Here is a 17,974-nt window from a genome sequence, read left to right as displayed (position 1 = left end):
TTATATAATGCAAAAATGTCACCTTTCATAATGTTATCAGAGCTGTAAGTAGATAGAAAACCAATTTAAAAGCCGGTAGAGAAATTTCAATTGTAGGGAAAAAATTTTCGACCCCAGTTTTATGCGCCTAGCTATAAGTTCCTTTCAGTACTAAGGCCCTTCTGCTATAGGATGTCCCTAAAAAAGTTTGAAATCTTCAAAAAAGTGCCACTTAACGTTTTTTGCGGCGCCATTATTTAAACATTTAAAAACGTTTAATATCATATCAAAAATGTTACCATTGCAGTATATACGTGATGTTAACGTGTGACTGGCCTCCAAATACTACTTTTATTGAGATTTTGGCCAGAGAAAGACATAGAGTCAAACTAATAGGAATCAGCAACAAAGCAATTCATATTACTACTATTTGTTTTTAAGAAAAGCAAACTTTAGGCTCCGCTGGCCAGCCGGTAAAGGTCGGCATGGACTTTTATTACTGTCTGGCATAAAAGTTGAGCCAATTGGACCAAATGAACTCAAATAAAACAGTCATATATTATATAATGCAAAAATGTCACCTTTCATAATGTTATCAGAGCTGTAAGTAGATAGAAAACCTATTAAAAGCTGGTAGAGAAATTTCAAATGTAGGGAAAAAATTTTCGACCCCAGTTTTATGCGCCTAGCTATAAGTTCCTTTCAGTACTAAGGCCCTTCTGCTATAGGATGTCCCTAAAAAAGTTTGAAATCTTCATAAAAGTGCCACTTAACGTTTTTTGCGGCGCCATTATTTAAACATTTAAAAACGTTTAATATCTTATCAAAAATGTTACCATTGCAGTATATACGTGATGTTAACGTGTGACTGACCTCCAAATACTACTTTTATTGAGGTTTTGGCCAGAGAAAGACATAGAGTCAAACTAATAGGAATCAGCAACAAAGCAATTCATATTACTACTATTTATTTTTAAGAAAAGCAACCTTTAGGCTCCGCTGGCCAGCCGGTAAAGGTCGGCATGGACTTTTATTACTGTCTGGCATCAAAGTTGAGCCAATTGGACCAAATGCACTCAAATAAAACAGTCATATATTATATAATGCAAAAATGTCACCTTTCATAATGTTATCAGAGCTGTAAGTAGATAGAAAACCTATTAAAAGCTGGTAGAGAAATTTCAATTGTAGGGAAAAAATTTTCGACCCCAGTTTTATGCGCCTAGCTATAAGTTCCTTTCAATACTAATGCCCTTCTGCTATATGAGGTCCCTAAAAAGTTTGAAATCTTCATAAAAGTGCCACTTAACATTTTTTGCGGCGCCATTATTTAAACATTTAAAAACGTTTAATATCACATCAAAAATGTTACCATTGCAGTATATACATGATGTTAACGTGTGACTGGCCTCCAAATACTACATTTATTGAAGTTTTGGCCAGAGAAAGACATAGAGTCAAACTAATAGGAATCAGCAACAAAGCAATTCATATTACTACTATTTATTTTTAAGAAAAGCAACCTTTAGGCTCCGCTGGCCAGCCGGTAAAGGTCGGCATGGACTTTTATTACTGTCTGGCATAAAAGTTGAGCCAATTGGACCAAATGAACTCAAATAAAAAAGTCATATATTATATAATGCAAAAATGTCACCTTTCATAATGTTATCAGAGCTGTAAGTAGATAGAAAACCAATTTAAAAGCCGGTAGAGAAATTTCAATTGTAGGGAAAAAATTTTCGACCTCAGTTTTATGCGCCTAGCTATAAGTTCCTTTCAGTACTAAGGCCCTTCTGCTATAGGATGTCCCTAAAAAAGTTTGAAATCTTCAAAAAAGTGCCACTTAACGTTTTTTGCGGCGCCATTATTTAAACATTTAAAAACGTTTAATATCATATCAAAAATGTTACCATTGCAGTATATACGTGATGTTAACGTGTGACTGGCCTCCAAATACTACTTTTATTGAGATTTTGGCCAGAGAAAGACATAGAGTCAAACTAATAGGAATCAGCAACAAAGCAATTCATATTACTACTATTTGTTTTTAAGAAAAGCAAACTTTAGGCTCCGCTGGCCAGCCGGTAAAGGTCGGCATGGACTTTTATTACTGTCTGGCATAAAAGTTGAGCCAATTGGACCAAATGAACTCAAATAAAACAGTCATATATTATATAATGCAAAAATGTCACCTTTCATAATGTTATCAGAGCTGTAAGTAGATAGAAAACCTATTAAAAGCTGGTAGAGAAATTTCAAATGTAGGGAAAAAATTTTCGACCCCAGTTTTATGCGCCTAGCTATAAGTTCCTTTCAGTACTAAGGCCCTTCTGCTATAGGATGTCCCTAAAAAAGTTTGAAATCTTCATAAAAGTGCCACTTAACGTTTTTTGCGGCGCCATTATTTAAACATTTAAAAACGTTTAATATCTTATCAAAAATGTTACCATTGCAGTATATACGTGATGTTAACGTGTGACTGACCTCCAAATACTACTTTTATTGAGGTTTTGGCCAGAGAAAGACATAGAGTCAAACTAATAGGAATCAGCAACAAAGCAATTCATATTACTACTATTTATTTTTAAGAAAAGCAACCTTTAGGCTCCGCTGGCCAGCCGGTAAAGGTCGGCATGGACTTTTATTACTGTCTGGCATCAAAGTTGGGCCAATTGGACCAAATGCACTCAAATAAAACAGTCATATATTATATAATGCAAAAATGTCACCTTTCATAATGTTATCAGAGCTGTAAGTAGATAGAAAACCTATTAAAAGCTGGTAGAGAAATTTCAATTGTAGGGAAAAAATTTTCGACCCCAGTTTTATGCGCCTAGCTATAAGTTCCTTTCAATACTAATGCCCTTCTGCTATATGAGGTCCCTAAAAAGTTTGAAATCTTCATAAAAGTGCCACTTAACATTTTTTGCGGCGCCATTTTTTAAACATTTAAAAACGTTTAATATCATATCTAAAATGTTACCATTGCAGTATATACATGATGTTAAGGTGTGACTGGCCTCCAAATACTACCTTTATTGAGGTTTTGGTCAGAGAAAGACATAGAGTCAAACTAATAGGAATCAGCAACAAAGCAATTCATATTACTACTATTTATTTTTAAGAAAAGCAACCTTTAGGCTCCGCTGGCCAGCCGGTAAAGGTCGGCATGGACTTTTATTACTGTCTGGCATAAAAGTTGAGCCAATTGGACCAAATGCACTCAAATAAAACAGTCATATATTATATAATGCAAAAATGTCACCTTTCATAATGTTATCAGAGCTGTAAGTAGATAGAAAACCTATTAAAAGCTGGTAGAGAAATTTCAATTGTAGGGAAAAAATTTTCGACCCCAGTTTTATGCGCCTAGCTATAAGTTCCTTTCAATACTAATGCCCTTCTGCTATAGGAGGTCCCTAAAAAAGTTTGAAATCTTCATAAAAGTGCCACTTAACATTTTTTGCGGCGCCATTATTTAAACATTTAAAAACGTTTAATATCACATCAAAAATGTTACCATTGCAGTATATGCATGATGTTAACGTGTGACTGGCCTCCAAATACTACCTTTGTTGAGATTTTGGCCAGAGAAAGACATAGAGTCAAACTAATAGGAATCAGCAAGAAAGCAATTCTTATTCCTACTATTTACTTTTAAGAAAGAAACATTTAGGCTCCGCTGGCCAGCTGGTAAAGGTCGGCATGGACTTTTATTATTGTCTGGCATGTAAGTTGAGCCAATTGGACCTAACGAGCTCTAATAAAAGAGTCATATATAATATAATGCAAAAATGTCACCTTTCATAATGTTATCAGAGCTGTAAGTAGATAGAAAACCTCTTAAAAGCTGGTAGAGAAATTTCAATTGTAGGGAAAAAATTTTCGACTCCAGTTTTATGCGCCTAGCTATAAATTCTTTTCAGCACTAAGGCCCTTTTGCCATAGGAGGTCACTAAAAAGTTTGCAACCTTCATAAAATTGCCACATAACAATTTTTGCGGCGCTATTATTTACACATTTAAAAACGTTTAATATCACATCAAAAATGTTACCACTGCATTATATACATAATGTTAACGTGTGAATGGCCTCCAAATATTACCTATATTGAGGTTTTGGCCAGAGAAAGACATAGAGTCAAACAAATAGGAATCAGCAACAAAGCAATTCATATTCCTACTATTTATTTTTAAGAAAAGCAACATTTAGGCTCCGCTGGCCAGCCGGTAAAGCTCGGCAAGGACTTTTAATATTGTCTGGTATGTAAGATGAGCCAATTGGACCCAATGAACTCAAATAAAACAGTCATATATTATATAATGCAAAAATGTCACCTTTCATAATGTTATCAGAGCTGTAAGTAGATAGAAAACCTCTTAACAGGTGGTAGAGAAATGTCAGTTGTCGGGAAAATACTTATCGAACCCAGTTTTACGCTCCTAGCTACAGGTTCACATCAGTTCTAAGGCCATTCCGCTATAGGAGGTCCCTAAAAAAATTGGAGCTTTCATAAGGGTGCCTCTTAACAATTTTTGCGGCGCCATTTTTTACACATTTAAAAACGTTTAATATCACATCAAAAATGTTACCATTGCAGTATATACATGATGTTAATGTGTGGCTGGCCTCCAATTACTACCTGCATTGAGGTGTAGGCCAGAGAAAGACATAGAGTCAAACTAATAGGAATCAACAACAAAGCAATTCATATTCCTACTCTTTTTGTTTAAGAAAAGCATATCGGTACAGCTGCAAAACTAAAATGCAAAAAACAATTTGGCTTGAAACTGGAAGAAAATTTAACCTTACATATTACCTCATTAAACAGATTTATTGATATCTTCACGATTACCGTATCAATTGGTATGTTGGTAGGCGTGTTATCTTGCTCAATTCGTGTACTTTGTCGTAATAATTAGATACCAAAGTTAAACAAAAAGTTTTGTGTTCAAAAACGCAAACACTCGGACTTTTTACTGCTTTTTCTGTGCATTTCGGTAGAACCTGCAAAAACGATTGTTTTGAAGTTATAGAAACTGAAATTTCGTATGACAAAACTTTCTGAATGTCAGCCATTATATGCTCAAAGCAAGAGGTCTGTCATTTTTTGGTCAATCGGCCGTTTGAGACATGAATTTTGATATAATTTCAACTGAGATGGGATAATTTTTAAAAAATTTTTACTACGTTTAAAGTTGTTTTCATTAATTTCTCAATAACTACAGAACCAAATTTGCTCAACATAAGCGCAATCGCTTGGTATTAAGCACCTCGTTACTGCTGATAAATGTTCTCATGACAATTGGACAGTGGTTTGTAGTATTTTGGGGGTAAACTAGAGAATTACTCCAAAACCTCGAAATTCATGATGGTCGAAATTTCGGTGTTGTAAAACAGCTGTACTGGATGTTTTTAATGGTTAATTAATTTACAAAAACATGTTCTGAATGCACCCATATCATTTTTCAGTGCGTTCCCCGGCAGGAAAACACCAAATTTCGTCTCTGTAGCTCCGTAACTGCCCAAATTGAGGTGTTTGGTACCAAAGTTGCATTTTGAAGTTTTTCGGGCAAGAGTGGTCCAAAAATTATGTTCTATAGCTGATTTTACTCCTTGTTATACGTAAAAATTAGACATTAGGTGCTCCATATAGGTTTTTAGTGGTCTTGGTGGTGAATTTTGCATCTGCAGGTGGTGCAACCCCCCTTGACGTCTTGGGGGGTACCAAACGTGCATTTTGAAATTTTTCGTGCATGGATGGTCCAAAAGTGTTGTACTATGGCTTGTTTTACTCCCTGTTATATGTAGAAACTAATAATTAGGTGCTGCATATAGGTTTTCAGCGGTCTTGGTGGTGCATTTTGCCTCTGCAGGTGGTGCACCTGTGTTATCAGAGCTGTAAGTAGATAGAAAACCTCTTAACAGGTGGTAGAGAAATGTCAGTTGTCGGGAAAATACTTATCGAACCCAGTTTTACGCTCCTAGCTACAGGTTCACATCAGTTCTAAGGCCATTCCGCTATAGGAGGTCCCTAAAAAAATTGGAACTTTCATAAGGGTGCCTCTTAACAATTTTTGCGGCGCCATTTTTTACACATTTAAAAACGTTTAATATCACATCAAAAATGTTACCATTGCAGTATATACATGATGTTAATGTGTGGCTGGCCTCCAATTACTACCTGCATTGAGGTGTAGGCCAGAGAAAGACATAGAGTCAAACTAATAGGAATCAACAACGAAGCAATTCATATTCCTACTCTTTTTGTTTAAGAAAAGCATATCGGTACAGCTGCAAAACTAAAATGCAAAAAAGTTTTTGTATAATAACCATTCCAAGTGGTGACCATGTTATTATGAAGGCACGAAGTGTATAATTTATTGGTTTTCAAACGTTTTCGACGCGTTTTTTAAGATAATTTCTACTAAAAACTGAGTTTTTTGGAAAAAATATGACCATGTCCAATGATGTTTATTCTAGTTATTCATCAACTACTGATTTAAATTGGCTCAAATTAGTCTGAATAGCTTGACACTTAGTGCATCTTTATTGCAGAAAAATATTTTCATGGTAAATATTGAGTAGATTGTAACAATTTGGCTTGAAACTGGAAGAAAATTTAACCTTACATATTAACTCATTAAACAGATTTATTGATATCTTCACGATTACCGTATCAATTGGTATGTTGGTAGGCTTGTTATCTTGCTCAATTCGTGTACTTTGTGGTAATAAGTAGATACCAAAGTTAAACAAAAAGTTTTGTGTTCAAAAACGCAAACACTCGGACTTTTTACTGCTTTTTCTGTGCATTTCGGTACAACCTGCAAAAACGATTGTTTTGGAGTTATAGAAACTGAAATTTCGTATGACAAAACTTTCTGAATGTCAGCCATGATATGTTGAGAGCAAGAGGTCTGTCATTTTTTGGTCAACCAGCCGCTTGAGACATGCATTTTGATATAATTTCAACTGAGATGGGATAATTTTAAAAAAATTTTTACTACGTTTAAAGTTGTTTTCACTAATTTCTCAATAACTACAGAACCAAATTTGCTCAACATAAGCGCAATCGCTTGGTATTAAGCACCTCGTTACTGCTGATAAATGTTCTCATGACAATTGGACAGTGGTTTGTAGTATTTTGGGGGTAAACTAGAGAATTACACCAAAACCTCGAAATTCATGGTGGTCGAAATTTCGGTGTTGTAAAACAGCTGTACTGGATGTTTTTAATGGTTAATTAAGTTACAATAAAATGTCCTGAATGCACCCATATCATTTTTCAGTGCGTTCCCCGGCAGGAAAACACCAAATTTCGTCTCTGTAGCTCCGTAACTGCCCAAATTGAGGTGTTTGGTACCAAAGTTGCATTTTGAAATTTTTCGGGCAAGAGTGGTCCAAAAATTATGTTCTATAGCTTATTTTACTCCTTGTTATACGTAGAAACTAGATATTAGGTGCTCCATATAGGTTTTTAGTGGTCTTGGTGGTGAATTTTGCCTCTGCAGGTGGTGCGACCCCCCTTGACGTCTTGGGGGGTACCAAACGTGCATTTTGAAATTTTTCGTGCATGGATGGTCCAAAAGTGTTGTACTCTGGCTTGTTTTACTCCTTGTTATATGTAGAAACTAATAACTAGGTACTGCATGTAGGTTTTCAGCGGTCTTGGTGGTGCATTTTGCCTCTGCAGGTGGTGCACCCCCCCTTGAGGTCTTGGGGGGTACCAAACGTGCATTTTGAAATTTTTTGTGCATGGATGGTCCAAAAGTGATCTACTATGGCTTGTTTTACTCCTTGTTATATGTAGAAACTAATAAATAGGTACTGCATATAGGGTTTCAGCGGTCTTGGTGGTGCATTTTGCCTCTGCAGGTGGTGCACCCCATTGAGGTCTTGGGGGGTACCAAACGTGCATTTTGAAATTTTTCGTGCATGGAATGTCCAAAAGTGATGTACTATGGCTTGTTTTACTCCTTGTTATATGTAGAAACTAATAACTAGGTGCTGCATATGGGTTTTCAGCGGTCTTGGTGGTGCATTTCGCCTCTGCAGGTGGTGCACCCCCCTTGAGGTCTTGGGGGGTACCAAACGTGCATTTTGAATTTTATCGTGCATGGATGGTCCAAAAGTGATGTACTATAGCTTGTTTTACTACTTGTTTTATGTAGAAACTAATAACTAGGTGCTGCATATAGGTTTCGATTGGTTAGTATTTTAGAAGTTATTAACGATTTTCGATCTCGAACCTCCGAAAATGACCACATGCTCACTGCTCGATCTTTAAGTTTTCTGTAATCAGAGTGTTTATGTTGATAACCGGTTAATATGAGTTGCGATTTCATTGCACAAAACTTTTAAGACTATGTTGAATGCTTTTTGAAAAACCCTTCGGGAAACTATAAACGAACTAGCGTTTGGTGCCAATTGAAAACAGGGCTTAGCGACTGAATGCTCGGTTACTTTTCATCGGTTCAAGGAGTTGTCCAAATTGAACCAAACTTGGTATGTAGTATCGCCTGTGTAGTTAGAGCATAGGAAAAAAGGAATTTTTGGTATAGCTTACCTAGGACAACAGTTAGTTTTTCATACGGAAATTTGCGTATTTCTCGAATAACGAGTTTTAAAAATAGGTCTTTTTCATCGGGTCAAATAAAAAAAATTAATTTTTATCGGGTCAAAGAGTTGTTCAAATCAAACCAAACTTGGTATGGAGTATCCCCAGGGTAGGTAGACACCGAGACAAAAAAAATTTTTGGTATAGCTTGCCTAGGAAGCAAGATAGTGTTTCGTACGGAAATTTTGACTTATTCGCTTATTCTATTTTCTAAAATAAAGAAATTTCATCGGGTCAAGGAGTTGTTCAAATCAAACCAAACTCGGTATGGAGAGTTCCATAGGTACCTAGAGTGTAAAACAACGACTTTTTGCTATAGCTTGCCTAGGAAAAAAGTAAGTTTTTCATACGGAAAGTTGCAATTATTTCGTTTAAATTGCAATTTTTGAATTTTAAAAATAGGTATATTTCGTCGGGTCAAGGAGTTGTGCAAATGGAACCAAACTTGGTATGGAGTATCCCCTTTGTATATAGAGTCTGAAACAAAAAGATTTTTTGCTATAGCTCGCCTAGGAAAAAAGTGAGTTTTTCATACGGAAATTTTGACTTATTCGCTTATTCTATTCTCAAAAATATAGAAATTTCATCGGGTCAAGGATTTGTTCAAATCAAACCAAACTCGGTATGGAGTATCCCATAGGTACCTAGAGTGTAAAACAAAAAGAATTTTTGGTATAGCTTGTCTAGAAAAAAAGTGAGTATATCATACGGAACTTTTTGAATTTCTCGAAAAAGGAATTTTAAAAATAGGTCTTTTTTACCGGATCAAAAAGTTGTTCAAATCAAACGAAACTCGGTATGGAGAATACACAGGGTAGGTAGACTCTGAGACAAAAAGAATTTCTGGTATAGCTTGCCTAGGAAGCAAGTTAGTTTTTCGTACGTTAATTTCCGATTATTTCGAATAATTAATTTTTTAATAATTTTAAAAAATAGTTAAATTTTATCGGGTCAAGGAGTTGTCCAAATCGAACCAAACTTGGTATGTAGTATCGCCTGTGTAGGTAGAGCATAGGAAAAAAAGAGTTTTTGGTACAGCATGCCTTGGAAAAAAGTTAGTTTTTCATACGGAAATTTGCGAATTTCGCGATTAGCGAATATTAAAAATAGGCCTTTTTTATCGGATCAAGGAGCTGTTCAAAATGAACCAAATTGATATCCCAGACTACCTGTATCATTTAAGTTGTAATGCTAAAAGAATGGTCTGCCTAACTTTCCTAGAAAAAATTTCGTATTTCAATCGGAAATATCGACTTATTCGCTTATTAAAAAAATGATTTTTCAAATAGGAAAAAAATCGGTTTTTTCTTGGGTGCCCCTTTCCCTGTGCCCTTAGAGGGACTTTCCCATTATGTTGTCTGTCTTCCTTGCCTTTATATGTTATGGTGCTACATTTTGTTGTTTTGGTGCTATATTTTTGTTTTTTTTTTAGGTTCTGGCTTATCCGGAACCTGTTTGTGTCTTTTTAGCTATCAGAGCCTCTGTTTTTTTCTTGGGCTGCAAAGGAAAACTCGCCTAAAGTGCGGACAGTTTTTTTTGCAGTTCGAGATAGTAAGAGGTATCACTAAAAAACCTGGACACATTCATCATATTTCTTAAAAAAGGTTTATAAAAAAGATGTAAAAAAGTGTATGGTGCAGACTTTAGCTCGCCTATGATAAAGTTTCTAGCTCGTCTGTGTTGCAGAAGTGGTGCGTCTATGGGACAGTTTTTGGCTCGTCTATGCTGCAGAATTGGTGCGTCGATGGGACAGTTTTTGGCTCGTCTATGGGGCAGACTTTGGCTCGACCGTAAGTACTTGGTGCGTTTATGTTGCTCGTTCAAAAAAATTCCTCGCCTGTGTATGTTTGAACGCACCATACCCCCTTTGTGCGTTCAAAAACGGTCTGCGTCATAAACGAGCACAAACGATAACCTCGACCTGGGTTTTTATGATAGATTTTACCGATCCACTTAATCAATTCTGGTATTTTTAAGAGTTGTGAACATATCCCGGGTCGAGGTTTTTGGATAGATTTTTGTAAGAAATGCGGTGAATGCGGTGAATTTTTGTAAGAAATGCGGTGATTGCCGTGAATGCGGTAAAAATAAATATTTCACCTCATTTCACCGCATTTCTTGCGAAAATTCACCGCAAAATTCACCACATCGAATTTTGTGGCAAATTTATGTAAGAAATGCGGTGAATGCGGTGAAAAAAATAATTCACCACATTTAACCGCATTTCTTAAAAAAATTCACTGCGAAGTTCACCGCATTTCCTACAAAAATTCACCGCATTTGCGTTCCAACGTTCCCTCAATCTGATTTAAATCCACAAGAAATAGCAAAGAAGTAAGTGACAGTTGGCGCAGTGCAATAAGCAGTTGAAGGCATGCAGAGGTTCGAACCAGGGTAGGTAAGATTCTTTTTTATAAGAATACTGAGAACGCGGTGAAAATAAATAATTCACCGCGATTCGCCGCTTTCGCCGCAAAAAGATGTAAGAAATACGCGGTAAAAATTATTTTTTTTCACCGCATTTCTTACGAAAATTCACCGCCAAACCTCGACCCGGGATGCAAATTGTTGTCACTCACTTTGCAAACACTCGCAGTTTTTGAAATTTTCAGATTTTCTTCAGCATTTGCTTCACATGCAATTGTTGCTGCCATAACTAGTAGCTTTCAGTAGTATCTTATAATGGGTAATTAGAGATTAAATTTAGATAATTTTTCCAACAATCAATGGAAACAGTGATAGTGAGTTGTCCCTCTTTTCCACCTCTATTTGTATAACCCCCTATCAATTTCACCCCACTTTTAACTCTATATATATTTGGTACAATTAACATTGGTACTTGAATCTTTTGGGGGCACTTACGTTTCCCGCCTCCATTTACGAGATAGCATGCTTTAATGTTGACTGCTAAATTTTCTGGAATTATATGTGAGCGAATTAATTTGGTGCTAAAATGTGCATGGTATTAAACGGATCGGGGTAGAAAGATGTATAACCCTGTAGTAGCTAGAAACAGTTGTCATAAAACGACATTTTTTTAATTACTTTCAAAGAAAACACCGACACTGAAGATAAACGTTCTGGTAACTTCTCATTAAATATTTCCCTTGCATGAAAATGCGCATAATTCCGCAAATTAGTTTCTCATGAACTTGGCTCAAGCAAAATTAACTGAAAAGAATTGTTTCCTTGTTCGATTAATCAAAACAAGTGTTTCTTTGTCGAATGAGTTTTGCAGCTTAATTTTATTAAGGCTTTCAGAAGCTGACAAAACATATCTGCATCATCTATCTGGACTGTTATTCATTTCTGGCGATGTAAGTTTGTGACTGAGTTGATTGACAGTGTCGCTCAGAGTAGAAATTTTTGTTTCGAAGTTATTGTTAGTATCTAGAATTTGAAATAGATGATGATCAAAAACCCAATTATCCAATTTCGTTCATTATGTCTAAATTTCTTTATTGTTTGAGTTGCTGACCCATTCAATCAACCAGTTTTGTGTAACTTTTTTGGCTTTTTATAAAAATAAACATAACAGACTAATGTTGGGTGAATTGCTCTCAAACGACCGGCGAGCGGTTGTCTTCGTCAGTAGCTAGCCACGGTTTAGTGAGGATAGCTTTAGCTTGATTCAAGTCTGCAACTTTTAGTTTTCTAGCCTTGCTAGTAAGTAAATAAAAAATTTGATATTTTAAAAATTTGAAAAGTTTAAAAGAAGAGCGTCCAGTTTTTGGAATGAAAATGTTCAAAACTTTTTTTGTATCTGAAGTTATGTCAAGTAACCCATATGCAAAACTTGAAAAGCTTCGTTGGCCAGTAATGATCGTTGAACTCAGAAAAAGTACAAAAATAATCAAAAAATTATAAAACCAATTGCAAATTTTACCAAAATTTTGCTATAATTCAAGTTATTAAAATATTCAAAGGCATTTTTTGTCTCAAGAGACCATCCACTATCCCTAATTCAGGCCTTAAATATTTTCATTGGCTCATAAAGATCCATAAACTTGGACTATGATAGTTTTCCGAAAAATTGAAAACAAATAAATTTTATCAAAAAATTGCGAAAGCTGAAGTCAATTAAAAAATGATCACCATTCCATTAATTGTAGAACCTATGCGACAGCTTATCATAAAACTTACGAACCTGGTGCCGGAAGAAAATGATAAATTTAAAATGATTCAAAAAACTTGAAAATATTTGCAATTTTTGCAATTATTTTTAAAAATTGCTGATTTTAAAAATCTGAATAATTTATTATTACATCTAGAAGCTATACATTAACCTATAATCGAAACCTAGAGGAGATTATATGGCTCTTAAGACTGAAGAAACCTACAAAAAAGACAAAATTTTTTAAAAACTTGAAAAATTGAGAAAAAATTGCAAGTTGTTTAAAAAACTGCTAAAATTTGTGATAATAAAAGTTGAAAACTAATATATTGCAAAAAACATTTTCCAAGATTTTAATATAAAACCCTATCAGAGATTTTCTGTAAGGCTGAAAAAACGGAATAATGACAATAAAAAAAGCTAATTAAATGTAAAAATTGAATTGCAAGTTTTGTATAAAAAAAAAGCTAATTCGTGGAGTTGAAATCTTGAAAAAAAATTCCCTTACATTTAGAAACTATAAAATAACCTATTTTCAGACCCCAGAGGAGGTTACTGGGCTCTTGAGGCTGAATAAACCTAAGAAAAACCGACAAACTTTCAAAAAGCTTGAAAAAAAAGAAATTTAAAAAAAAATCGTTAAAATTTGTCATGTTAAAAATTTGAAAGCAATTACATTGCAAATAAAATTTTTTCAGTAACTTATTATCCAACCCTCAAGGAAGACTTTTGGCCCCTGCGTCTGGAAAGACGTGAATAATGAAAAATGTCCAAGAAATTGAAAAATTTTGCACGTTTTGTCAAAAAAATGCTAAAATTCGTGATGTTGAAATGTTGAAAACATTCCACTACCACTAGAAACTATGCAGTAACCTGCAAAGTTTCTACTGGTAGGGGTGGGCAACAGTTGGGGGAATAGCGGGGTGCTAGGTTGGGAACTATAATGAAGAGAACAAAACAGTGGTTCAGTTTCCAAAACATACCTTCAGATCATAAAATTATAACTCTCACGATTTAAGACGAAACGACTAGTGGTGCTCAAAAGGCATTGAACATTCTTCAGCGCCATTGGCCCTTACCAATCAGTTTTGATTTTGAGAAATGATTTTGATTTTGACAACCAATTTCATTTTTGATATTCAATGCTTATTTTTAAAACCAATTATTATAATTTGAAAACCAGTTTTGATTTCGAAAATCAATTTGATTTCATCAAGCAATTTTGATTTAAAAGCAAAATTTTTAGACACAATTTTAATTTTGATAACTAATTTTTCATATCGAAAGCCAGTTTGATTTTGACGGCAATTTTCAACTTCGACAAATTCGGTTTTGAAACTTAAATTTTAATGTTGAGAAACAATTTTGATTTCGTCATCCAATTTTGATTTTAAATATCATTTTTTTGAGAACCGATTTTGATTTGGACAACCAATTTTCGTGCATTAGCTTCCATTTGGGTCATACTAGTTAGCTACTATAGTCATGCTAGCAAACTCGCGCCTCTTGATATCAATTGCCTAAAATTGTGAACACAGAGAGCAATTTGAATCACGCAAAACAGAAGTCAAAAATTCAGGCTTTTGCCTTTTGTTAAATCGAAACATTAATGACTCTAGACGATGCGGAAGGCCCATTGAATTATAAATAATGGAGTAAGTTAAATCAGTAGTATAATGTATTTATTTTACAGAAGTATTTCATAAAAAGAATCCATAACTCGAGTATCGAACCACATCACGTGGAGCCAATTTATTGGATTTAAAAATCATGTACAACCAGCTACTTTATATGTTGAATAAGTTTATATTGATGAATAAACATCTCCGACTATACGTCGGAAGAATTGCTCTCGAACGACTAGTGGGAGCTCTAATCAATTGCAGCCTGCTCCAGTCGGGGGGAGGGGTTCTAAATGGGACTACAAATTTCAATAGTGGGCTTCAAATAGCCACATTAGAGTTTAAAACATACTGCTGTTAAGATTTAAAGTGAAAATGGCACCAGTTTTAGCGCACTTTTCATTTGACTTTTAGTATTAGATTGCCGCCAATTGAGTTAAGCTGCTTGAAATTGTGATTGAGTGAAAATTTTAGATCACGCAAAACACAAAAAAAATATCAAGGGCGTGAAAATTACTCGAAAACATAAACTGACAAATTTCGGAAGAATTGCTCTTGAACGACAGGCGAGGCAATTTAATTCAGGGGCTGTAGCCTAGATCAAATTATGAGTGCAAAAAATTTTTCCCCCGCCTGAATTCGAACCACTGCCCTCCCGCTCCACAGCCACAACTACTAACCACTGCGCTACAGATCACTTACCTCACTTGTTCTGGAACCGAATTTATATTAGCTTTACTTCAGAGCAATAGGGATCACCCAAAATTGAAGAACGAAAGCGTGAAAAAGTCACTTGAGAAGTCAAAGAATGTTCTAGAAGAAAAGCGCAAAACTGTCAAGCGAAAAATTTGCATAAAAAAGACACACAGGTTTACAATAATTGCTATGAACTGCGTTCAAGAGCAATTAAAAACAAAACTGTCAAGCAAAAATTTTGCATAAAAAAGACACACGTTTACAATAATTGCTATGAACATCGTTCAAGAGCAATTGAACATGAACCGATTAACGTCGGAAAAATTGCTCTCGAATGACAGGTGGGGCGTAAATTTTTCTTTATGGGTTTGCTTTCTTCACCTCAACAGAGGCATTAACCACTCGGTTTTCCCGGCCTTGTAATCATCACTCTACATTCGGTTTTGAAATCTACATTGAAATCACTCAAAAATTTTTAAAAGAAGTGCGTGAGAAAGTGGCTTGAAAAGTCAAAGATTATTCCAGAAGAAAAGCGCAATAACCGTCAGGTGAAAGTTTTGCATAAAAAAGAAGACACACACGTTTACAATAATTGCTTCTCATTCGAGAGCAATTAATAATGATATTCAATGTTACCAAATGAGGTAACCGCTCCTGTTTGACAATATACAAATTCAAATTACGGTTATGTATTTGCGGACTCGCACCAACCTGGAGCTGCGCTGGCACCAATATCAGCGGTCGGTTTGTCCCCTCCGGCTGAGCCCTCGTCCGCGCCTCCTGCACCCCCCTCCGCACCCTCTCCGCCTTCTACTCCCTCTCTGCCCTCTAACCCCTCTCCACCCTCTTCACCCTCGGGTACGGGTGCCTCATCTTCGACTTGAATTTCAGGTTGTTTGGGCTGGTCTCTCATCCTTCTGATCTCACTCTTGAATTTATCTAAATGCGAGCAATGTTTTGAAACGGAGCAAAGCCTGCAAACTTCTCAAAATTAAGTGACAAAATACACTACAAAATTAACAATTTTCGATGGAGCATATATTCAAATATTCCAATTTGTTCCTTTTGAACGGAATAAATGGAGTGAAACCCGATATTTTGAGGTTCCAGACGTTAACTCGTATGTCCAGACCATCTCAGAAGGAAAATACTTATTCACAGACTTTCATGCGTTCACTACCCATGTGTAGACCTGGAACCTGGAATTACGCAAAGAATCAATAATTCTGGGGGTAGGGGTTAAAACTGAATTAAATTACACAGTCTTTTTCATATTTAAAGTCGAGGCTAACTCATTTCATAAGTCCATCCCAGTTCTTTTAATGGGTTGAGCAAAAATCTTTTTATAAGTCCCCATTTTTTAAAAATTTTTTATCTACTTCTGTACACACAGAAGCAGCACCGGTGCAACAAGACATCATTGCATGAGAGCAGTCCGCAGTCGACAACTCAAAAAACAGTTGGAAAACAGCCAAAAAACTTAAAAATTTTTAGCGATTTTTAAGATAAAGCAGTTATCGCAGCTGGACTATATTGCCACAACAGTTGATTGACTAGAAGTAGAAAGCTTAATTGAAGTGGTCTTCTTCTTCTCATTAGTCATGATTGAAATGTGGCGTTATTCATGTATCCCAATTTGTGAATCCTAATTTGTATTACAAATTTTTTTTTATACCCAAAATCTATCCAGGACAGTCTTCTCAGGCCTAATATTGGTCAAGGACATTCTTTTCATAGTTTCAGGTCTTGACTAGGGTTTATTCTCCAGGCCTAGAGACTTTCGTGCCTGTCTATGTCCAAACTTTCATGCGTTCACTCATATTTCGGGACAGTGTAATTTTATACTTGATTCAGCCTGGGACCTCAACCTGGGTATGGTGTTCATTACTTTAATTTCGAACAAAATACAAAATCTTTTGTTTGGTTTACAATACCGTGAAATTTTATAAGTTATATGTAATATTTTTTGACTCGTGAAATTTTATTAGACTTTTAAGAAATAAAGGACCAGATTAGTGTTATGAAACATAATAAGTTTGACCCATCTATGAAACTTCATCAGCTGATAAGTTCCAATATCACTTTATGCAACTGCGCAGTATCTTGCAGACTTCAAATAATCTCGCGAATGATTAAAACAGTTAAAAATAACCGACTAACGTCAGGCTAATTGCTCTCAAACGACCGACGAGCGGTTGGCTTCGTCAGTATTAACTAGGCAAGGTTTAGTGAGACTAGCTTTAGCTTAATTGAAGGGGCGTAAGTGAGCGCAGCAGGAGGGGGATTAAGCGGCGGCTGATGAGGTAGCAACAGTAGGGTGGGGGTGCAACAGTGGGGATCAATATCTAAGAACCGCCATTCGCACCATAAGTATAAGTCTCCAAAACAGATTTTGTGAATCGCATACTTGAAGACTAAAGAGCTGAAAGGCTCTAAGAGCACTTATGCCCGCTGGGCAAAACCTGTTGATCCCGTTTTTGAGGACGAAACGAAAAGTCAAAAGCGTTAGACGAAAAATCGGTCAAGCGAAAAATCGCATAAAAAAGACCGACAAGACTAATATAGTTGCTACAAACTTCGTATGAGAGCAATTATCATACATATTTGTAATGTAGACAAGAGATTACTGGACAATTGCATTTAGTGGTCATAAAAAAACTCGGTTCTCCTGATATTCAGCTTTTAACTTTATATCAGGCCAAAAATGAAGATTGTGACCCCTTAATGATAATAAAACTAAAACCATCAAAAATTATTAAAACTTGAAAGAGAAAAAATTAATAAAACTTTTGCGTATAAGTCGCCGAAGCAACTCATATACCTCAATAGACATGTATGAAAACGCTTTCTTACTCAAACTTTGTTGAGTTTTGATCAAGTTCACTTGTACAAATACACAAAAGTAAAAAAAAACGGCGGAATCATTTGAAAAGCTGAAACTAT

General features: G+C 35.6%; 1 protein-coding gene across 1 annotated transcript in view; it reads right to left on the bottom strand.

The window, feature by feature from the left end:
* LOC142349142 (uncharacterized) overlaps positions 1-17,974 on the bottom strand; it is a 247,034-nt gene that overhangs the window by 29,691 nt on the left and 199,369 nt on the right. The window contains exon 22 of the mRNA XM_075400557.1: positions 15,743-15,970. Coding sequence (XP_075256672.1) covers positions 15,743-15,970 — 228 coding nt within the window. The remainder of the gene's footprint in view (positions 1-15,742; positions 15,971-17,974) is intronic.

The sequence above is a fragment of the Convolutriloba macropyga genome, chromosome 11 (assembly GCF_964194025.1).
Source record: "Convolutriloba macropyga chromosome 11, txConMacr16.3, whole genome shotgun sequence".
In the NCBI taxonomy this organism is placed as follows: domain Eukaryota; kingdom Metazoa; phylum Xenacoelomorpha; order Acoela; family Convolutidae; genus Convolutriloba; species Convolutriloba macropyga.
The sequence above is the reverse complement of the archived record's forward strand: the minus strand, read 5'-3'. Positions and strand labels throughout refer to the sequence as shown.